This window comes from Trematomus bernacchii, unplaced genomic scaffold (assembly GCF_902827165.1).
Source record: "Trematomus bernacchii unplaced genomic scaffold, fTreBer1.1, whole genome shotgun sequence".
NCBI lineage: Eukaryota > Metazoa > Chordata > Actinopteri > Perciformes > Nototheniidae > Trematomus > Trematomus bernacchii.
Genome location: NW_022987727.1, coordinates 13,792,896 through 13,817,069, shown reverse-complemented (window position 1 = coordinate 13,817,069; position 24,174 = coordinate 13,792,896). Strand labels below are relative to the sequence as shown.

The following is a 24,174-nucleotide window of genomic DNA, read 5'->3' as shown; positions in this document are numbered from 1 at the left end:
AGCTCAATGTACTTCCTGGTCATTTCGGCAACACAGAAACCACAACAATGGAGCGGTTAATCGATTTTACTTTGAGCTTGGCCTTAAATATAAAGATATAACATCAGTGCTTGGCAATAGGGGTTTCACATAAGTGAAAGACACCTCAAGAGAACACTCAGAGCGAGGGAACATGCACGTCGCAAAGCATACATAGCTGAGTTATTGACAGATTCGAATTTCGCGGATCAATAACTCATGAACATAACGTTGTAAAAATACAAAGATGACTTTACAATCATAGCAAGGTAGACAACGAGCTACAGAGTCGTTTTTATCAGAACAGTTCGATACGCGCCGTGAAGAATTGGTCACAATCTGCAGCTGGAGGAGGGAGAGGAGTGCTTGGGGACCGTCTACAAACTGCAACGGGAGTTTTGCGAGATCTCGCAAAAGTATTGCGAGATCTCGCAAAAAATTTTTTTTTTTTCTTTCTTTTTGTTCTTCTCCATTTCCCGGGGTCTCCGTAACAAACAGATGATTGCATAAACAGAAAATCTTTCGAAGTACATTTCTGACGTCCAAGCTCCGGGGAACACGGGGGACCCTTATGTAAACAAGACGAAAGTCTTTCTCTGGTCTGCATCCCCTTAACAATTGTATGTTTTGAGCTGCACTGTACTGTACCCAATATACAAGCTGTTAATAAACTTTTCAATCAATCAAACACAAACAGGCAGAGTAAACACAGCTAAAGCTGGCGGGAGAACGTGGTTGAAGCGTCCTTAGAGAGCAGCAGATCTCAGGCGGACTAAACTGCTGTCAAGTTCATCGATAGCGCCTTTACACTACAGTGCACAAAGACAGCCCGAGTCCTGGCTGCAGGCCCTGCTTTAAACAACTCCAGAGCCTGCTATCGAACTTCTCTGGTTGGCCGTCAATATCGCCTCTGTCTCCATCTTTCTCTTCACAGCTGTTAGCCATGCCACAGAGAAAGAGTTGGAGGGGGGGTGGTGTAGTTTGAGAGACAAAATGTTCTCATAGCCATAGGGAGGCACAGTAATATTTAGTTTCTTGGAGAAACAGTCAGGAAGCAGACAGTATACAGCTAGCACTGTGCACATGTTCTTAACTCGTGCTAACGGTACTGAAAGTTTCCCCTGCAGAACCACTTCCCAACTACACTCCTTTACAAGAGCTTTACATTTTTCCTGACACCTTAATTAGATTCGTTGTTTGGAGGCAAAGGCCTTTGTCCCACATCACCTGTGATCCTGACAAAGGAAATTAATCGTGTTGTTATTCAGAGACTGTTACTTTGTATTTCCTTTAAACCCTCAGCCCAAAAGGCACTACATTGATTTATTGATTCAAGACGATATTGCTTAACCCCCCCACTAGCATAGGCTACTTTTCTCCTTCCAAAACACATTTAAAGTTGAACATTAAGCAAACTGAGCGATTTGAATTGTTCTTTATTTACGAGTAATGGTATAATTAATCCACAAAATGACAATTTGTTCATAAATTACTCTTTACTTTTACTATTACTTTTGTTAAAAAATGAACTCGTTAATGGGCCACATTGAATAACACCTGTAGTGTGTTATACAGTTTACAAACGTTCAAACATATCATGAAGTATAATATATTCCTCATTTATTAAGTCGCTCACTACTTCCCAAACACGCATTTTCATTTAAACCTCACTTGTCTGTGCTCTTACGGATCGGCATTACTAATTTTTTTTTTTTTCATAATGGATTCACGCAAGGAAAAGGGAGTATTCTTGAAGAATTCAAGGTAACACGGGTTGACTAATTGATATACGAATGATCATTTATGAAAGTAAAGTATTCCTTTAATGATGAGAAATTAAAAGTAATTAGAAGCTTTTACCAGAACAAATCCTGAGTGTGCGCTTTACTTTGTGTGAATACACTCCAGACATGACGAGAGCCTGACGGAGCACTTATGGAACCTCTGGAGGTCTTGAGAAGGTTAAGACGGTGCAGAGAAGTGGAATAACATCCAGAGGGGAGTTCTTGTGCAGGAAGACAAGCTAGGATGGCGGAAACACTAACAGGAGAGAGGAACGCGCCTGGGTCCCAGAGGAGTGAAATACTTGTGAATGTGTCGCCGTTTCCCATCATTCCTCATGTCTCGGCTCAAGGTGCCAGATCTGGACGGCCTCATGTGACAACTTCAAAAGCTGATGGAGCACGGCTCGCTGCATCCGCACCACCTGCCGCCAAGCCCTTCACCTTCCCTCGTTTAGGGGCATTGTCTCCCTATGAGTATCATTTGTCAATATTGACTTGCTCCATGCAGACACCCGTGCTGTTCTTTTCCGCAGCCCAGGCCCATTTCCACAGTTGGTAAACAGCTAAATCCCTCTCACAATCAGTGCAGCCTATTTAACTCCAGCTATTGACTCGCCTGCCGCTCAACAGACGTGAGAGAAAGAAAAAATACAAACAAATTAGACGGGCGAGAAAGAACAACAGACACGGTGGCTCCGGCTATGAAAAGTCGCATTTTCAATAATGAGCTTCTGGTGGCAAGAGAGGAGAAAAGTGAAGGCGAAGGAAGCGAGGGAGAAAACGAGGGAAAACACAGGAGGAATGGATCGATATGAACAGATAATCACCAGGCCTTTGTCCCGATGTGTAAAGAGTGTGACATTGCAGAGGTGAGCACGGCAGGGAAGAGATCAATGGGCTGCTTTTCGTTGATCCGTAATCCTTAACTATCTATAAGTAATTAACCTTCAGAGGAGAATGCAGGGGAAAGAAATAAAGGGAGAAATGAGAGGGGGAATAGCAATGAGCACAAGTAAAAACAGAGGCGAGCTCGCATCGACCAGATAACAGCACAGGAAAGCAAATTAATAGTAGTCTCTGCTGTCTCTGCAATTTGCTGCATCTGATTCGGTTTTATTTCTTTAAGGGACTGCATGGGAATGACTACCTGTGCTCTAAAGAAGAGGATACATACACTGCAGGGAAGCTGATGTTCTGAAATCTCACTCAGTTTGCCAGCAAATGTTTACATTTGAAGCATTTCAGTTTTGCTGTTCTTGTTTAAGATGAGAATCTACTTTCATCTCTTCCTCTCTGGCCTGACGACGGCATTCTCTCTCAAAGTATTTCCTGAAAAGATGGAGAAGGATCTTATTAGGAGTCAGACTGCCCTCTGTGGGCACAAGAAGAAAAAGAAAGGGAGGGTAAACTACTTACCTTGTATTGAAAATATACTTTTCTTTCCATTTCTAACTGATAAAAGGCACCCAAAGCTTTCAAATGAACACAGTGCAGCCACAGTGGTGTCTGTACAGGGTTTAATGGCACACAAATGGCCATACAGTACATTGTGATCATCTCAAATCAACTTCTGTCTTATATCTTGTCATGAGTAGACTTTAAAGAAGTTAGTTAAAGGCATACCATGCACCATGTATTGTACAATGACACAACGGACTGGAGGGTTTTTAATACAGCGAGTGATATAAGAAATGTCATAACTTATTACAATATGGCCACCGTATAAAGCTTTTATTATGATGTTAAAAGCGAGGAATGTCATTTTAGTTAAATTATGATTATCAGGTTAGAACTTAGCTCATAAGATTCTTTCTTATAACCTTAAATATGTGACAAAGTGGGATTATTCTACAAGAAAAAAAACATATTTCTCAAAGGCTTTGCACCGTGGCCTTTTCAAGTGGATATCCATTTGAGTCCAGTGCTGCTTCTTTGTTTACCAGTGAGAGTAAAATGTCAGGTGTAACCTTGTCCACCGGAGACAGTTCCTCACCAAAATGGACACCTGCAGAGAGAAGGTTCAGTTCTGTCAAGTCTGATTCTGCTTCATGTACCCAGAGATGAAAGAAATTTGTGCAGGAAGGGCAGGTCGGGCTATCCTAAAGACACATCATATGAACAACACATAACCCCTTTTACAAATACTTCACATGTTTAAAATACAATAATAAGTACACAGATCTTTTACTTCAGTAAACGTAGATATACAGTATAGTTTAAAAATACTCTGCTACAAGTACAATTCCTATATTCAACCTCTAGGTAGAAGTATCAGCATCAACACATACTGAGAGTATATCTGTATGTATAATTATTGTAAAAGAGACTATGTAGTGTTTCAAGTGTGTGTTGATTGTTATGTGTGTATCTACCCAGGGACTGAAGATGAAAGTTAGCCATTAGCTATAGGTGGCGTTAAACATCACTTTTCTTTTTGAGATTAATGTATTTTAATGCATGGTCCTTCTCATAAAAGACATTAAAAAAGTACTAAAGGCATAAAAAAAGTACTAATCATGGCCCATTTCAGATTCTTGAACTACTGTATTAAATATTAATATATATTAACGTGTTTATCACAAGTGTTGAAGCTGGTAAAGATAGAGCACATTTCAAAACACGCAAAGCTACATTTATAATATATATGCTCAAGTAATTTGTTTGTAAAAGTATATTTTGTATTAATAATCTTGATCGGCAAAGACATTCAAATTGTCGAGTAAATATATTAATATAATATTTTATTGGAAATTCAGAAGAGCAGAAGTAGAAATGAGCATTAAATGGAAATAGTGAAGTACAGATTACTTAAAATTCTTCTGAAGTACTGTACTTGAGTAAATGCAGTTAGTTACTTTCCACCACTAAACACTAAAGCAGCAGTACTGACCATCCGATGTAGCACTGGCACAGGTTTTCGTGAGATGTGGCCTGCTTGATCAGGAGCTCCACCTGCGTCGGCACGTCCAGCGTCTCATCGTGAGAGAAGTCTCGACCTGCCGGGAACAAACTCTCATCAACACACTAAAACTTTACCGGAAAATTCAATCTGTTTTTAAACAATAAAGAATGTAAACATTCAAAGTAGAGGCACAAAATACAAAAATGAACCGGAATATGAGCATAATAGGGCTCCTTTAAAGTGCAATACAAAGGATCAAAACTCTAGATAAGCAGCAGCTTGTGTACTACTATATCTAGGTTGTTAGTACAGCACGTCTCACCTGTGAGCTTGTCTCTCACTCTGTTGATAATCTGAATGGCTTTCTTGTTGAGAGCCTCAGGTTGTACCATGCCATCTCCGACTGAAAGATAAAAACACACATGCTGGCATCAACAACTACAACAAAAAATCAAAAGCAAATGCAAGTGCTCTCTCTACGTCGAGTGTTTTCGCAGCTCAAATCAAAGTGGACTTAAGTGCTGCGTTACAACAGAACAGCAGGTGCTCCAATCATACATGACAGCGAGAGAGCGGGGTACTTAAGGTAAAAAAAGGATCAACAACAGGAGGAGCTGCTAACTCACTGAAGGAGTGGATGGATTCTGGCACCGTGGTCCCTGGTTTCTTGTGCACCGTCTCTCCGAGGTCTATTCCCTCCAGAGTCTCTGCAGAGGACACCACACAGTCACAATTTAAACATGATCTAGCATTTCGGAATAGAAAACCTGTGAGTTTGTACTGTACTCACCCACTGACCCCGCGGTGTACGAGTCCGTCCTGGTGCGGGAACGCTTGTTGCCTTTGGTGTTTGCTGCGGGTGAAACAGGAAAGGTGTGTGTGAGTGTTATTTTTTTCCCTTGACATAAAAATAACCATGTTCTATTTTTCATCCTTCACACAGGAAGCAGCAGCATTGTTCTGACCTTTAAAAATGCAGAAGATTGAAGCTTTTCTATAACCTTTACAAGCTGATATTCAAGCTTAAGTTATGTTTCCTGCTGCAAGAAGACATACTAAACATTAAGTAGTGTCCTACTGTGAGGACGTTAATTCAGGAAATGGGCACATTAATGTCAAGTGTAGAAAGAAAACACTAATGGGCTTCCAACTAATGCAGTCCCTGGAAGTAAGTCAGAAACAATTAATAGTCCATTTGTGCTGTAAATGTTTATATTTTTTTACACATTTTATAATGTTTTTTTCCGCCTATGCTTTCTGTTTTATTTCTTTTTCCAGTGGGCATTTTTCTTGCATGATTGATATATATTTTTTATGTTTAATATATATATATATTTTAAATGTCATAATACAAAAACTGGGACTTAAAAGTACAAGTATAATAAAAGAAAAAGGGAGTGCAGCAAAAGTGATTACTCTTATTGCTACAATTGTTACCCCTGTAGTTATAATCGTTTAAATAAGAAAAACACACCTATAAATTCCCTGACTCCTATTATTTCTTCAAGTAAAGAAAACCCCATTGACCCTCCTTTACAATAAGACTGATGAATTATCCTACTTCAGATCAAATGTCTAGCTAAAGGCAACCTTGACAGCGTGAGCTGAAGGAGTGCCAGAGACAATCATTCACTTTGTTCACTTGAATTTAACTAACGACCTTTAGACGTGTACGCCACCTCCTTAAGCGTTTGGTCAATTTCTCTCTTGCACACAAGCCAAATGGATTTACATTTGACTACTGAGAGTTTTTTTCACTTCATATGATTCAATTTAATGCTTCGGACTCTTGAAAGAAAATGTGCTTCTTCTATTATTAGAACGTTGTAGTATTTATTCTTCTTCATTCTATGGGTTTGTTGTTGTTATGTGATTCTTTAAGGTGGTTGTTGTTCAGCTAAAGGTCTCTTACTGTCCATGAGCCTCCAGTTGAGCAGCGGGTCGTAGACGAAGGCCTCCAGCACGGCCATGACGCTGTCCCGGTGCTCCCTCAGCACCTCCATCACCGTGTGGCAGGTGATCCGGTAGTTACCGTCCAAGCCTGTCACCTGCCGCAATCACACATAAACAACGTCACTGATGGAGACAAACGTTTCCCAACACCTGAAGGTCACGTCTCTGTCCCATGCTGGTAGGTCGATGGAGGGCCTTTCTTTCTAGATTCATTCATACATTATTCTGTCTTTAATTGTAAAAAAATATGAAAAATGTCTAAAAGTGGAAGGTGATGTATTTGATTGTTGTTTTATTTTTGACAATCCAAGATTTCGTGGGGATGCAACTCTTTTTTGAATCTTGATTCTTGTTTTGTGCTTATTTGCTAACTTCAAAAACGTCTCCAAGCAGTAGAGATGATGCCAAAACTCATCTTAATGCTTTCGTTTGAAATTCTTTTTTTTCTTTTCTCATTAAATACAAGGCACAGTGAGTCGTGACTTCTGATAAAACGCTTCACACTCGGCAAAGATTAATTATTTTTTGGACTAAATTACAGAAGAAACACAAGAAGAGGTTCAGATAGGATTCAGTTTAAGTCCAGTAGAGGAGGATTTGTAGCTTTAATGTGGGGGGATTTTAACTCGTTATACAAAAAGAAAAAAGGAACTAATTAAAAAAGAGTTTTCTGTGAGAGGGATTTTGACATACCTCCATGGCGTTGGTCAGCATCCTCGTCAGTCTGAAGGGAATCTTCTCAGGGAATTTCTCTCTGGTCATGGCGACCTGTTGAAGGTTGAAATGGGTTAGTCTTTGATGAATAAATAAATAAAATAATCTGTTGTGTGGACAGAAAATCTCCTTTCACCTCAAAACAGTCTCCAAAGTCAATGTGGAGGATCTTGCCGCTTAACCGGTCCAACATCAAATTGGATGGATGCCTGGAGAATAGAAAGATCATGTTCTTATTAATGACTCATGATAACTGTCATTATAATCAGCAGAATCAGAAATACTTTATTTAACCTGCGGTAAAATGGGTAATAAATAATAAAATAAACATTTATAAAACACAAGAAATAAGTAAGTGCAATAAAAAGGTCAAATAAAATAAGCTATTTTATTAGAAAAATAATTGTAAGTAAAAATGTCCAATAAAAGATTAAATTAAATAAAAAGAACAAAATATTTAACTAACAAAATAAGTTAACATTAAAGGAGAGAAACCCACCTGTCACCCAGTCCCAGGATGTAGCCGACCATTGACATCACAGCCAGGGAGCGGGTGTAGTTGGTCCTTCTGTCAAACCACACCTGGAGGAGAGAGGACGTGTGTTTTATGAGAGCTGTATTGTAGTCACCTTGAGAGCAGAAAGTGTGGAAAATGGCGCAGAAATCTCTGTTTGATACACACGCGAGGACCACCGGGTACTAATGTTTCTAAAAATGTATTCAATTTGAAGGTATGTGTGTTCATTTCTGCTAAGTCAGTGGTTTAAAAGTAGGACACACAACCCAGAAAACGAAAAGCAAAAACAACTGTTTTATTTAAAGGAACATTACGCACAACATGGTCATTTGTATATCCCTTTCTCTACATGTGTAACCTTGAACTCTTGAAGAAATCAAGGTGAGTGTGTGGGAGAGGGAACTTTGGGATTTAGCCTTTGCAGACCATTAACATGCACAATCACCTACATAGCACATTACAGGAAGGGGGAACCCTTGAAAGGATAATAGGGTCCCTGTAAGATGCTTTCCTCTGCTCTCTACGTTTCCTCTTCATCAAGTGAAAACCTTTATAAAACCACTGCCAGTCAAGCCTCCAAGGATAAGGTGAATGTATACGTCTTCATGTTATCTTTCTACAACTGAACACTCTTGACATTTTACCGCAGGAGTAGTGAAATGTGAGGATGGATGCTGAAAAGATCAAGTTCACTCAATCATCCTGCGCTGTGCTGGCGGAGGAGAGAACACTCACCTCGGAGCTGGGGCTCTTCAGCCACAGCAGCTTGGCCAGGTCGTCTCCCGCCGTGTTGTTGACGGCGTGCTCGAACACCTCCACCTTCTCCATCAGCGTCAGGTGGTCGTAGTCTGGGGCCATCTGAAACATACAAAGACCGTTACAAAAAGAACCTTCAATGTGAATGAAAACATCAGTCATCAGGTTTAGACAAGTCTTCAAACGCAAGTGACTGATTCTGGATTTTGCATTTCAAGTTCATGGTGCATTAATATGAAGTCAGCATTAAATAAAAGAGCAAAAGGAATTTATAAAAGGTTAATGGTTCTTATTTTTCACCCGGGTCATCGCAACCTTGACAATTAATTGTGTTCAAATGTCATCACTGTCTTTACGAAAGATCCAAAAGATGATTAAAATGTTTTACACGTTAATTATATGCACCTATTTTGGTTGTTACGGTGTTTTCTGTTGAATTTTGCCTTCAATTGGATTTATTGGTGCTATAATTATTATTATTAGAAATTCAGATTATTTAGGTTAATTAAAAAGACAAATTGTGCTTTATTTATTTTTGTATTCAAATTTCCTGAGTTTAAAAGAAAGTATTTTATGAAAATAAATGTTAATCATGAATACCTGATACATGCAATTATTTTACAAGTACCTGGCTTATTATAATTTCTTCAAATTAAAATATATTTACAATGAAACTGCTATGCACATTAAATGTCTTGCATAAGGCAACCTTGACAATTGAGTGCACCAGTGATGAAAACTTAATACCAAGTGTTTACTGTCAAAAACATTCAACATGTTCATTTAATGCTTTAAAAACGTTTAATGTGCCATCTTCATAGACTGCGTGTGCCCTAAAGGTTATTATAGGACAGCAGAGTTCCCTACAAACTTGAGGCAGAGCTGAAAATAACCGCGGTAATGCTTTAATGAACGATAACGTTTTTGGGGGAAAGAAACACAGTGACAGTCCAAAAGACGCAAATCTATCATTGTCTCACTCTCCCATCTCGCTCATGTTTCATCTAAAGCTGATTAATGGCCCTGCTGATTGACTGGTCAACTTCATACATTGCCATTTAGAAGGCTTAAACTGATTGCGGCATATCATTAATAACACCATTAGTACATTGAAAATAAAATCAGTCTTATTCAAAACATGCCAGCAGAAAGAAGAAAAAGTGTGCAAAGGGCAATATCCATTAAAGGGTTTATTCGCCTTTAATTTGTTCACACAACTTTTGGAATTAATTTATGGATGAAACTTCTTTGAAATATGCTGCAAAAAAGGTTGTTTTTCATTTATGGTTTAAGTTATTTTATTCTGTAAGCAGAGGACTACTGACAGAGCGGCTGAGTGACATTTTCCTCTTCATTCTGACAAGGTCTATTGTTTTTCATCTTGTTGACCGGCAAATCATACCACAAGTAGACCTCATGCCATCCATCCTATTTCAGACTGATGACACTTGATCTTCAGCCTTGCCTTCCTCCTGTAGCCTTGATGTGTCTTCCTTAGTGAACAGTTTCCAATCAAAGCAGTGTATGAGCTTTTTGCGGAGCTAAAGTCAGGGTCTCAGCCCACCCTGCGACCATGCGTCATGTGAGGTAGTCTCACTTCCTTTAGTCACGTTAAAAGGAATATTATGTATTTATTAGTTCTCTGGGCCTAATTAGACATTTCTGAGGTGGAGCAATTGAATTAATTCATGACAATTAAGGACATGTGAATGTGCTTTCATTAAGGAACAATTGGTATTCATCAGAGTAATCACTGAAAACAGATGCTTCCTCAGCTTTGATCAGTCTATTAAGAAGGAGGGCTTATTATGGAAAATAACACATTTACAAACCATTCATGGTTAAAACAAGTAATGGCACAAAATGAAAAAAAACATTTTAATGAACATGTGTGTTGAGATAGCATATTTAAATCCATCTTTTGATTGTACTGTCATTTTTTGATAACATCTTTATATTGCTAGGTGAACTAAAAGTACTGAAGTATGTGCTCTATGTCATTAAATAAAGGCAGTTGGGCTGCATAATTAATCATAATGTTACTAAATTGCATTATGGACTAGCGCAATACTCAAGTAGCAGGAAGCACAACATTTATTAAAGGCTAAATATGTGTTAAAATACAATTTTGCATGAACCATTTTCAGAGATATCCCTGCCCCATATCGTGTTCTACAGAATTAACTAAACTTATTGTTTGGTCCAGATCCTCTTTAAAAAAACAACATGATCTCTTTATTACTGATTTATTGATTTATTATCAATGTTAATAATGCAGTGGCGAACCGTCAGGTCCTTCAAGGTATTCAGAGAATACCCTGGAACACTCAGATAAAACAAACAAAAAATCGATTTAATTATATAAATAAAATGAATTAAATAGAATGGTATCTGTGTTGTTGATCTGTAATATTACAGTGTTACGTTGATTTGTTTGTCCTTCTCGGACCATGCACTACGCATTTCAGTGGTTTTGTGTTAGAAAATAAATGCAACCAATCAGATCTTGTTCTGGGTCTCTGGGTAGAATATCCTTCAACCAAGGTATTCTATATCCTACCCGGAGGGTGTGTGTGTATCTACAGAAGGTCCAGTTGTGATAGACACGGTTCACCACTGTAATAATGATGCAAAATGAACATTCCCTTTATTATCGTGAATGATGTCGCAGTTCAATATTGATCAAAGTAATCTTAAATTGTTGTGTTTTTCAAATCCTGCAGTTCTTCTAGAGATGTAATACATGCTAGTGGTACTCACCCTGAGCATGATGCGGTGTTCAATGTTAAGCAGAATCTTTTTCTTCTCTCTGTAGTCTCTGATGAGGGCGTGCAGGGTGTCACAGTGGGGCACCCAGCCGATCAGGCCTGAGTTAGTGGAGAGGGGGATCACTGCATAGCGCTGGATGCTGAAGAGACCAACACACATAAGGGCACAATTATTTTTCAAGTTTTCAATCATTGTTTGTGCAAACGATGTCCACAAGTGTGCAAGTAAATGTGTGGGTGCTCAAGAGTTGGGACAATACTTATTGTAAAATATTGATATTGCATACCATTTTTGATACCACATGGAAAAGTTAACACAAGGTGAATGGCATAACAATAGAGTAGTACTTTTAGATAATTTCCAATAATTGTAACAATGCTTTAACATGACTTTATCAATTGGCAGATAGCAGAATGAATTAACATAAACATTACAAATAATTCAACTTCTTTATTTTTAAGTAAACAATATTCTTCTTGAGGTACTGCACTTGTTCAAGAGCCATTAAGACTGCCTCACATCTACGTTTCTTATTAAAATATACTTTTTAATTTTATTATTTTTAAATACTTTATTAGATAATACTTTATGATTGCCATGCAACAGTGTTGGTCAAAACAGCATGGTAAATCAGTTCCAATGCAGTATAATGTTTTCTTTAATTACATTTGTTTACAATTTTTTTTTTTACCACACTAGTATGAAATGTAGTGGAACTTGTGTGCCTCCCGTGTGGACGACACTCCTGTGTGTTTACCTGAGGTTCTTGCGCAAGGACGCGGGGTCGTTGGCCAGCAGCGTGTTGACCAGACCAAACAGCTGCATGACCCTCTCGTCTTGCCTCAGGTCCTCGTGGCCCTTCAACAGGAACATGAACTCGTTGCCATTGCTGCCTGCAGAGGGCGCCACAAAACAACATTGAGGCACTGCTCCTAAAAGGGTTAACGCGTTACATCAAAAACGTTAAATGGTTGGATTTGGCTGTACGGGCTGTTTTCTCCGGGGCGCTCTGCAGCTGCATCTCCATTACCTCCGCCTGAAGCCATGTCTAGTGACTTTGAGCCGGCAATAAATGATTTCATATGAACCCTGTCACTCCTACAGCAATAATCCCTCACTTAATGGGCACCCTCGGTTTGGAATGGCTCTCCGAAAACGATGTGATTTGTGCAGCAGAACACACAGATGGCCTTACAAGTACACACTGAAAGTACCTTGTGAAGTTCACATGAAGTTCTGTTGTCTGAAAGCATTTTTCTTGATCAATGCACATTGCATTGGATTGAATACTAATATAAGTTTGTATATTAATATTAGAATGGCTTGCCTTGAATACTAATATTAGGGCTGGTTCGAATATTAGTATAAGGATGGGTCGAATACTAATATTAGGATGGGTTGAATAGTGATATAATGGTGGATTAAAACACTAATACTAGGATGGGTCAAATACTAGTATAAGGATGGGTTGAATACTAATATTTTGATGGGTAGAATACTAGTAGGTTGAATAGTGATATAATGGTGGGTTGAATACTAATACTTGGATGGGTTGTGTACTAATATTAGGATGGGTTAAATACTAATAGGAAGTTATTTATTAATATTAGGATGGTTGCATACTAATATCAGAATATGAAACATAACAATATGTATCTATGTACTGGATGATGATGACTTTAACGCAGTCCTTTTAGGCAGAATGACAGTGAGAAAATGTACTCCTTAATTACAGGTGATGTCACTCATTTAATTTTCTTCTATCTTAAACTGTCCTCATTATTCTCAACAGGCCGCATTACAATGATTACCAACACTGTAATTATCATGCTCCTTTTAATGGAGTTACGTGATACTTCCAGTGGAAGGAGTTGGACTGAGTCCCTGCCTGATCCTCAGTCTGCTCCTAATGACAGTCCCAGTGAGCAATGCATTGTGTGTCACCGGAGGGACAGAGCGCTGACAGTAAATCTAAGCGCTCTGTAGTGGCTGACAGCTCTTAATCTGAAGTCTTGCTCCAGAGGTCAGCTGATTTATTGGCTATCATATTTTACAGAGTATGTTGTGTAGCAGTGATGGGATACATCAGAGCAAGGTACCACACAGCCGTGGAGAAGTAAAGTGAACCTTTTTTTTGATTGATAATCCGAGGATTTGGCTTCCAGACAAGGTGACTTTATAGTGCAGTGCCATTTTAGAAGCACTTCAGTGCCACATTTAATATAGCAGAGAGGGTGAGAACATGTCACATTTATTTATTTCTGTATTCAAAGTAATGCCAATGGATGGTGTTGAGAGGATTCCTGACAAATTGATCTGACTTGCTTGCAACATTTCTCTCAGGATATTTTAGAATTCCTTTGGTATTAAAGGGGAAATATCTTTTTAAAACTCACTATTTTCAGTGGTTATGCATTTACGTTTGCGTTCCTTCTAACCAACAAAGTGTGAAATAGGACAACCCACACAGTTATTGTGGGCTGTCTGGGGAAGAAAACATGGGCTTCAACAAGCCATTACATTTTGGGTTTGCTTCCTCTATCACATGCAGGCTCATAAGAATTTACTACCCCACATCTGAGTATCACTAACATCTCAACGGCTTGAGAACTACCGTTGCAATTGTTTTGCATAAGAGCAGATTGTGCTTTTGCCAAAAGGGATCCTAAGAAATGAGTACATATAGGGTTGAATACAAATACTAGTATAAGGATGGGTCAAATACTTAGGTTGGGTATATTAGGTAATATACTAATATAAGGATGTGTTGAATACTAATATCAAGGATCAAAACAGGTATATATGGCAGTATGAGAAAAATAATGTGTTTTTAAAAACCCTTGGCAACATTCAAGTATGACCCTGAAATAGGAGCATAATATGACCCCTTTAAGTTAACACTTAGTTTAATCTTGTTTAGTTTGTTTAGTTTGTTTTTATTCTGTTGTATTACCCACACACAGAACTTTGCCTTGACGGATGAATTTAAAATAAATAGTGGCCCTGGAGCTGTCTGGGTAAAGATTCTATTAATATTGAATTTTCTCCTAATGCGATGGCCCACGCCTGCTGAAAGCATACGACTCTGACAACAGATAGTCTTTAATATATTTTCCTAATATAATAGGTTCAGAGCCATGAGGCCTGTGCATTTGCTCCCTATCTTACCCATGATGGTGAGTTTGCGTGGGCGCTGCTTGGAGGTGATGACCTGCAGAGAGGCGGCGATGGACTGGATGCGGATGATGGGCTGGTTGGGGTCATAAGTGCCCGGCACAGCCAGCTCCAGGTCCCGGCACATCAGCAGCTTTGGAGACACATATTGTAGCTCCAGAGAGGTCAGCTGCGTGGAAATGTGTTAAGGTGGGGATGCAGAAGAAGAAGAAGAAGAGACAATTAGTTTTACGAGAGCTTGTGTTATCAATCGATTAAAAATGTAATCACGTTCACAAATATAATCTGTGATTAAACAAGTTTTTAATAATAGTATATACTTTCTCAATTTCCTGATACTAAGCTAAGGCATTGACAAAGACGCCGTCGCAGAGAGTCGCTGTGATTGCCCTCTGTATAATGTGCACTACACAAGGCATATGCTCGTATGGTAGTATCTTCGCTGTCGCTATCATATTCGGAGCACTTTCTGTCCTTTGTCCCTTATCTCCCACTCCTGAGCGATTTCATGAAACTAGAGCATGATTTAGCTAAATGCCTTTCCCGTTTTAAGCACACCTTAAGCAAACGAGTGCAGTTACCATTCGTCATGGATTAGGTGTGCGGTTTCTACTGCTTACTGATGGCCTGGTGGTCTTTTTTTTCCTTTGCCAATTTCACTGCTTTCTTTGCCATTTCACTGCCATACAATTCATGGTAAAAGTCAGCGCTGGAATTACGGGAGGAAGTTATTATTTGCCTTTTTTTTTTTCATGTTAAGGTTTCGAAATGAATCGCAAGTGTTAGCATGTTAACATCGACAGCCCAGGTAAAAGTGAAACAAATATTGCATTAGGAAAACATTGGATCCTTTTTAAGTTCTAAAATCCTTTCAAAAATGTGTGTGTATACACAACCTCTTGTAAATCACTCGGGAACACTTAAAATTCTCCGCCTGTGTGCTTTCAACCATCAGTGATTTAACTGGCATTAAATCAATTTAAATGCTTTTACAGTTCAATTCTGAATGTATGGTTACTTCATCACAGCATCATGCCGCTCTTGATCTGTGTTTTGATGCATCCTGCAGAGAGTCTATTTCTATGGTAATGCCCAGAGGGTGAATAAAGAAAAGCTCCCAGCATGTTGTAACTATGCTGCTGTGTAGTTCATGCTGATTACTGTAATGGCACAGCAGGGGGGCTCCTCTACAACAAGACCATGCCCACATTGCCAAGATGCCGCCTCCATTTGTGATGCGAGAGAACTAGAAATGTCTTTCTTCAACTACGCACTCATTGCTGCGAGGAACGACATCTATCAGTTGAATTTCACTGTAGCAACTACACCAACTGTAGTGACTTCATTTAAGAAATCAAATGAGGAAGATTCATGATTCAATTTGTAGTTTCTTGCAAAATGTATGGAATTTTACATTGAATGTTATTAACCGCCATTTTTACTAATACTCTGAGGCAGAAATCTTCTCTTCAGTAGCGCTTACATACTTGCAGTTTTATTGCTGGCTATATTACCAAGGTTTTTAAAGAGGGATTTGTCATATATTCATAGCCTGATTTAAATGACATTTTTTATATAATTTTTGGTGGGTTCTTTAGAGTTTTCAGATTTAAAAAGTGATTCAAAATGAAAATAATATTTTGAGTCTGGCTTTATCCAATGTTAAGATTTGTATTCCAGTAAAGTTGGCAAATAAGTAGATATTTGATTCCAGAAAACTTGCAATATAAAACATTTTTAAATATCTGTTGGAGAAAATACAGGTTGTCTCCTGTTTATGGGTTGTTTTAATGCACTGATACTATGTGTGACTCTGCACTGTGTATGACCTTGCAGCTGCCTCTTCTAATGATAGGAGGAGGCAGGGCATTTCAGGTTGTTGATATTTATGAGAGGACACATACTTGTTGTCTCCTAAATACCTCATGGGGCAAAGAGCAACAGTGGCGTGAAGGAAGTACGTGACTCTTTCCAGAAGACGTCGCAGATGACCCGACACCTTTCCGACACCCGCGGATGACATTAGTGCCACCTCGATTTACGACTTTGTTGTTATCTCCGTGTTTTGGACTATATAAGCCTGATGTTTTTTGCTGCTCCGTTGAGCAACATACCCCATGTGTGTGAGTTAACCCATATCCTTTGCATGTGATTTAACTCTGCTCCTTCTTGCAAGAATAAATTAGTACCTGATTATTGATTCTCAACCTGGTGTCGAGTGATATTTTCCTAACAATATCAAACTGGCAAAATGTTATGGTGATGAGTGGAAATCTTTACACTATTCAAGTGTATCCATTTAATTATCAAGAGCAGCTGTTTGCTACTGCCTACAGGGTGTATGATATAAATAAGGCGATGTTATCCCATGATGCTCTGCCATCGCTCTTCGACGTCGATCATACCTCTGTCTCATCACTTTCTGCCATCTTTCAACACTACCTCTGGCATCTTGTTTAATGATTTACTGGGACATGGAAGAATGAAAGAAGCCCCTTGTTTCCCTTTCATAATCTTCCAGTATAACATCATGTTACATGACTGAGAGAAAGTAAGCACAGATTCACCTGCCATGAGATCAAAGGTAAAAGTATCTCATCACGTCTGATAAGAGATTGGAATGGACATGAGGGAAGGCAGAAATGTGGGATGTCAGCTTGAATGTTCCCAGTAGTAGTGGAACGTAACTAAATACATTTACTCAAGTATCTTATTTAAGTATTATTTTGACCTTATTGTACTTTACCGGAGTGTTTCCATAATGTTACTTCACTACATTTCAGAGGCATATATCATACTATTTACCCCATACATTTATTTAACACTGAATGCACATACTGTAGTTATTTGTTACATAATTGTATAAATAGAACACATGATATACTTATATGATATGATGCAGTGCTGTACTAAAATTGACTCCACTTGACAAACTACAACCATTGATGAAAAACCCATAAAACATGATTATATAATAATCAGAATGATATAATACTGTGAAAACTGCAATTTTGTTTAACAAGTACCTTTACTTTTGATACTTTAAGAAAATGTGGCTGATAATACTTGTGTACTTTTTATTATTCTGAAATGTGCAGAGTTAGTACTTTTTCATATATTTTCTTGTACTCCAAGAACATTCAGATGATATTATTTTGAAACTAATACTTTTTGTTCTTTGAGTATATTTTTTGATGCTAACAACGTTGTACTCCTAAGGACTTTTACTTACGTAATAGAGTATTTAAACAATAATAGTAATAATGAATTATAATACTTTTCACCCCCCCCCCCAAAAAAAAGTAAAATATAAAGCACTTGATATTATGTACACATTAGAAGAAGCTCTGAAAAGGTTTGTGGGGTTTGGAGTTTTGATCTGTGATTTGAATGAAGACAGATTGGTGCATTGGAGTTCCAAATAAAAGGCCATAGTATATCCAATTTTACTTAAGTAAAGGAGTACTTCATCCCCTTCTGCATCTATTTATATTATCCATGTGCAGACAGTAATCCTAAATGAATCTTGAATTGTATAAGAAAAATAAGAGTAACACAATTAGTGCAGTGTCACAGTCTCCCTCACCTGTGGCAGCTGCTTGGAGATGCGTCTGAACACGTGGTAGTAGAGGTCCCAGGCCTGGGTCAGATCTTTGACGTTTCCAGAGCGCATGTACTTCCTGCACCAGTCCTGAGCCTCCATCAGGTCCCTGCCGTAAGCCTGCAGCATGGAGGGAGACAAACACTCTCTGTCTCTGTACAATGACTCACACAATTAAACGAGAAAGCTTTGCCAAACCTAAGCTATAAAAACTGAATGTCAAGGCATTAAAATTCACTGTTCCAACTTGATTAATCTAGGATTTCGGTAAACATTTTGTATTTAATAGCGTACATGTGCAAAGGCAGCCTGAATGGAAAACATCTGATGGTGCTTGCGCACAGAGCCGGGGTCAACGCTATGACTTATGGCTGTGACGTAAATAGTCCTGTGTACAAACTCACACTTCATTAGTGGTGATTAAACATAGTTCATTTTGTGATTAAATAGAAGATATAAATATTTAGTCATTGATTTTTCAAAGTTTTTATTTACAGTGTGACTTACTGTAGAGGAGTAATGTGAAAGGGAAGCCAATTGTAATGTTCCTTTAGTGCATCAGTGTTGATTTCCCACAACAAATAGTGCCTAATTCAAGTGTCGTGCAACTTTTAATCTTCGGTGGACAGAAGACATTCAGAGGGTTTAGTTTGTGATGCTGCAAAAACAGACTGAACTCTTTTCTCTATTCAAACCCAATCCGAGTTGGCACGCACCTGATTAAAAGAGGTCTCCTTGAGGGTCTGCGGTCCTCGCTCCATCATGGCATGCAGAGGCTCCAGCACGGCAAACATGCCCTTGACGTTGCGCTCGCCGAAATAAAGGCGCGACGCCTCCTCAAGGCCCTCGTGCCACATCTCGTGCCACAGGATGGCCACTCTGATGAGCTCCTCACTCACCTGGAGGAAGAGAAACACGTTTGATCATACAGCCCCTCCCACTCACAGGTATAAGATATCAGGCATCATGGAAAATATTGACATCTTATATTGTTTTAAGTCTTCTACAAGAGGAAAGTGACATGTCTATATACAGCATAAAGAAAACAAGACAAGGTTGAACTCTACAGTTGAACCAAAAGAGCAAAAGACCATCTACTTTTTCATAGATTTCCAGTAATGCTGCTTTTATGGGTCCAAAAACAAGAATTTGAATCTGTGACAAAAGATGAAGGAGACAAGAAGTAGGAGCTTTGGTTCGATAGTTGATAATTATTTTGTGAAAGTAAAAAAAACAACAACGTTTGCTGCCCTTGCTCCCTGTTGATATCAGGACAGCAGAAATCCTGTACATTTTCTGTTGTAGACTGAAAACACCCATTTCGACCTAAGCTAATAAAAAACTAATTACAAATAGTAAGGAACGAGACCCTTCAAATGAAAATGTTGGTTTGCATGAAAAATTGGTTTCGGAGCATGTTTAAGCTTTCTATAAAAAGAAAAATAATAACATTAGGGTTTACAATAGGTCTTCTGCTCCGACTTCTGTCTGTGCTGCTAGGGCCCTATAAAACATCACTTGAAATAGTTTGGCTTATTGCAGGATATTTTCCTTGCAGGATTCTTGCTTTTCGAGTTTGTATCTTCATGAAGCTGATTTAATCGAGTAAAGCTGAATGGAAATGATTAAATCTCTGTACCAAGATGGCCTGCTGCACCAGCGTGTTGCAGTGTTCACACATGTTCTTCAGGATCTTGTTCGCAGCATTGTGTCGGGCGGTGGTTGTGGACTTGGAGGCCACAGTGAGCGGGTAGATCAAAGCCTGGAGGAGAACAGAGAAGTTACCATAGGAACTGCGTTCTTGATACTGTTATGAAACAGCATTAGCGGTATTGTGTGAGAACACTTACTTGTGGATGATAGCGCCCGATATCTGTTAGCAGCTGGTGGATAAGTCGGCCCACCAGAGCTCGGGGAGTGTCGATTCGAGCTATGAGCTGAGGGATCACCTGCACAGGGAGAGAACTTTGAATAAAGACTCAGTAACCTTTGAAATATATATAATTGACAGCATAAGTGAAGCAAGACTTGACACTATAGAAATCTTTTCTTGTAAGTGAAGGGAGCATAAAGGAGGAATTACCCCTTTCTCCTCAGAGGTGGAATGTAACAAGTACATTTACTCAAGTACTTTACTTAAAATTTGAGGTACGTTTTACTTTGACTAATTGAGTATTTCCACATTATGCTAATGTATTTTAGTACATTTAGCTTATATACTACTTCTCCCCCCACTGTTTCTACTGGTCAAACCTTCTCACTATTATAATTTATTTAGCACATTTCATCCACTCTATGCTCTCTCTCTCTCTCTCTCTCTCTCTCTGTGTAATAGTGTTTCTGTGTGTTTTACCTGAAGCCATGTATCTATTTGAATGGTCTTGATTCCCTCCACCAGGCCTTCACTCACTTCAGGCCAATGACCATAGTCAAACCACAGAGTCAGAACCCTGAACAGAAGAAAAAATAAACAACACTATTCAATCTTCTTCCAAATGATTAAAGACAATAACTAGTACAATCACATTTAACCACTAGAGGTCCTCAGTGTTCTTGACTGGGAATATGGGAGCAGTTTGTTTGCTTGGACCTCTTGTCCCAGAGTGTGTTAGAGTCATTAAACTCACCTGAGTGTGTCCTGCAGGTTATTGCCTCTGGACAGGGAGATTGAGCGGAAGAAACCTTGAACAGCAGGAACTGTGTAGAGGAGCAACGTCTTCGATAGGTCCTGTGGAGGCACAGCACACAACAGACACTTCTTAAAACAAGACAAAACAATACATTGGACAACTGATACTCTTGGTTTCAACTTAACGTTGGGAAGGCAAAAGTCTGGAGAGTCACTATGAATTAAGTTAGGAAATGATAGGGCTGCCCTCTCTTATTAAATATTCTTGACTTATAGTTGTTTTGGTCATACAGTAGGCGACTGAGCTTTATTCACTCAATTAGTCATTTCTCTAATGGTTTTTCATGGTTTTTAATGCTTAACGACTTACTACCAAACTTATGAGCACATCTCCGGTAAACACAAGATTAAGAGTGATGCTCATGCATGATAACTTGTGAAAACTCACTTTTAGAGATCTGTTGATTAGAGCCTTTAAAAAATGGTTATTGTGTTATTTAACACATTTTCTTTAGCCAAAAAGTCTTTCAAAACTCATGCTGTCTAACTTATAATTTCTACATAGGTTTCACCGGGAGTGCTGTAGTAAGAGAATACCACTAAATGTTAAACGTGGATGGGTGTGCAGAGGGCTTAGTCCTCTGTGACTTTCACCTCATTCAGAGTGACAGACGGAGGTTTAAGTTAAACAATTCTAGGGCTGCCCGCTCTTATTACATTTTCTTGACCTATAGTCGTTTTGGCCTAAGTTGACTGAGAATTATTTGTCAATTATGGATTTTTTTTTAAATGCTTTTTCCTGTCAAAAGACTCATTTCCAAGAAATGTATGAGCACATCTCCGGTAAATGCAAATTTTAAAGTGGTGCTTCGCATGATACTTTGTGAAAACCCACTTTTAGAGATCTGTTGATTAAAGCCACAAATGGATGAGTCAACAAAACGATGTTCGTTTTGACCTATACTCGTTTTGGTCTTGCTTGACTGAAAATTAGTTTGTCAATTAGTCATTTTATAATGCTTATTCCTGCTGGATGACTTATTTCCAAGAAACGTACAGGGGACATTTCTGGTAAACACACGATTTAATGTGGTGCTTTTGCATGATTCTTTGTGGAGAAATCATCTAATCGACTAAGATTTTCACAAGTCAAGCGACCCTACAAAATGTATAACTTTTAACCAGGGACAGCAGAGTGGTTAGGGTTTGACTAAAATGTACTTTACATGTAGTTGTGTGTGTTTGTGTGTGTGTGTATGTGTGAATAGGGATTAATGTTCTGTCACTCTCACCTCGCTGGCTTTTTTCTGTCCGGGCGAGGGCACAGGACTGTGGTCGGTGCTGTCCGCCTCACTGTCACTGTTGCTGGCCTCGCTGTTAGCGCTGCCACCGCTCGCGTGTCGCTTCTTCTTCTTGTCGTCCCGTCCTGCGTTCTGGTGTTTGTAGTGCAGCACTGCCTCAAAGTTCATCACCGCCCAGGCATGCCAGGCCTGCGGGAAAATTGGTACAAACTAGTTGAAGATGTATTTCTAAGAAGTGGTTACTGGAAACAACTCGCATGTTTGTTCATGATGTCATTTTCCAGTTTACTAAGGGACAGTTTTGTCCTGGGGGGCTGCAATTATACTGATCCAAACATAAGAGTTGGAACTAATGGATACGGAGAGGGATGTGTGTGTTGAGCGACATTTTTGTAGCCCGCAGCACATGCATGGACAAGAAAAATAGGCAGCCATGTCAGCTTTTCCATCAGCTCGTATCTTGGACGCATCAGAAGAGGCACAATCTGACGATCAAAATAAATGAACCGTGTGCAGACAGAAGCTAAACACACGATGTTATGACATGTTCAGGGCAATAAAATGGCTTCTTAATTTCTCCTGGTGACACAGTATCAGGGCGACCTCCTGCCGACACAGCTGGAATTTTACTGCGGCCACAGAGTCAAAAGTGAAAGGTTAGAGTTAAAAGGGAGATAACTGACCTTGTACCAGTTGCGGTCATGCTCGGTGGAATGGCTGTAATACTGCAGCACTTTGGGGATGGTGCTCTCGTTGATGCCCTGCAGACTGAGCTGCCACTCCCCGAGCTTCAAGAAACATCTAGATAAAGAAAAGGGAGAAATTGAAAATAAATAATATTACATTTCTACTTTATTTAAGAAAAACATGAGTATAACAGAATATATTCCGTAGTGTGCACAAACATCGAAAGAACTGCATGCTTGGGTACCCAACTGCCTTATGGTAGCCAACCAATGACAATGACAAGCCCTTGAACTTCTATAATAAACGATATTAGATATTTTCTGTCATTCAGCAGAAAAATGTAAATCCCCACCTACGGCTGTATGTCTCCGTCAACCAGTCAAGTTGCACTTTACATCCGTGTCTGTCCAAAAAGTAATAACTTTATTTATATTATCCTATTAGACAATTGCATGAAATTGTCTTAGTAAGCATACCAATTCTGGAGTTATAGCCCCAATGTGTTTTGTGAGGGGGCCTTGACCTTTGACCACCAAAATCAAATTATCAGTACATCCATGAGTCCAAATGGACATTGCCACATTTGAAAAAACAAACAAACAAACAAACAAACAAACCTCAAGGCGTTTAAGAATGGGACATATGGAAAGACAGACCTACATAGGGACGGACACACAAAAAGAAAAACAGCCGTCTCCAGCGCCAAGTAATAAAAGACCATTTAAACTATTTTTAGACAGTAAAAGTTACTGAGGTCGGAGGGCAATGTTGTTAATCGAAGCACTGCAGTAACAAATAATTCAATTGGCTGCATGACAGCATTAGGGATGGCGAAAGAAAAGGCACAAATCACAGATAAACATCACCATGAGTTTAGCACAGTGCTTCTGTTGTCATTGCTAATAGAGTTGGCAGTGATATCGAATACATCCCAAGGGCAGCACATTAAAAAGAAGCGAGATATTGATGTGATACTTGGATACCATGCAGTCAGAAATATTGCTCCTTGGAAGCAGTAGTGCATTTATCCGCTGAAAGTTTCTGGGATCACATCCGGAGATTTTCAATTATCCAATCCACTTTTCCATTTAACCCGACAGTGAGCCCTGTGGCATCCCTGAGGAGGACTTAGCCCCATCCATCAGCCTCACAAACACAAATCCTTACAGTCAAGCTAGTATTGTTTGGCGGTGCCAAGACATATAATTCACATACAACTACACTCAACCGAGAAACTGGCAAGCGCTGCATTGTTGACCTATCTGCCGGCTGTCTCTTTCGGGATTACGTCTTCTGAGTGCTTTTCCATGCGAGCGTACAGTTTGGGTTCAGCTGTGCCAAAGTGTTTCTGTAAACTTTTAACAAGTTG

General features: G+C 39.1%; 1 protein-coding gene across 2 annotated transcripts in view; it reads right to left on the bottom strand.

Annotated features, from left to right (window-relative positions):
* Nucleotides 1-3,302: 3,302 nt before the first annotated feature.
* The window catches only part of mtor (mechanistic target of rapamycin kinase), a 113,129-nt gene continuing 92,257 nt past the window's right edge, over nucleotides 3,303-24,174 (bottom strand). For both annotated transcript variants that reach the window (XM_034144842.1, XM_034144841.1), the window contains exons 38-58: nucleotides 22,802-22,919; nucleotides 22,110-22,307; nucleotides 20,816-20,916; nucleotides 20,542-20,638; nucleotides 20,039-20,137; nucleotides 19,828-19,950; nucleotides 18,905-19,087; nucleotides 18,174-18,308; nucleotides 14,582-14,756; nucleotides 12,171-12,306; nucleotides 11,405-11,552; nucleotides 8,624-8,746; nucleotides 7,871-7,953; nucleotides 7,508-7,580; nucleotides 7,351-7,425; nucleotides 6,617-6,752; nucleotides 5,495-5,557; nucleotides 5,331-5,411; nucleotides 5,027-5,107; nucleotides 4,693-4,798; nucleotides 3,303-3,807 (exon numbers count right to left, since the gene is read on the bottom strand). In XM_034144842.1, coding sequence (XP_034000733.1) covers nucleotides 3,792-3,807; nucleotides 4,693-4,798; nucleotides 5,027-5,107; nucleotides 5,331-5,411; nucleotides 5,495-5,557; nucleotides 6,617-6,752; nucleotides 7,351-7,425; nucleotides 7,508-7,580; nucleotides 7,871-7,953; nucleotides 8,624-8,746; nucleotides 11,405-11,552; nucleotides 12,171-12,306; nucleotides 14,582-14,756; nucleotides 18,174-18,308; nucleotides 18,905-19,087; nucleotides 19,828-19,950; nucleotides 20,039-20,137; nucleotides 20,542-20,638; nucleotides 20,816-20,916; nucleotides 22,110-22,307; nucleotides 22,802-22,919 — 2,350 coding nt within the window. In that variant the 3' untranslated portion in view covers nucleotides 3,303-3,791. The remainder of the gene's footprint in view (nucleotides 3,808-4,692; nucleotides 4,799-5,026; nucleotides 5,108-5,330; nucleotides 5,412-5,494; nucleotides 5,558-6,616; nucleotides 6,753-7,350; nucleotides 7,426-7,507; nucleotides 7,581-7,870; nucleotides 7,954-8,623; nucleotides 8,747-11,404; nucleotides 11,553-12,170; nucleotides 12,307-14,581; nucleotides 14,757-18,173; nucleotides 18,309-18,904; nucleotides 19,088-19,827; nucleotides 19,951-20,038; nucleotides 20,138-20,541; nucleotides 20,639-20,815; nucleotides 20,917-22,109; nucleotides 22,308-22,801; nucleotides 22,920-24,174) is intronic.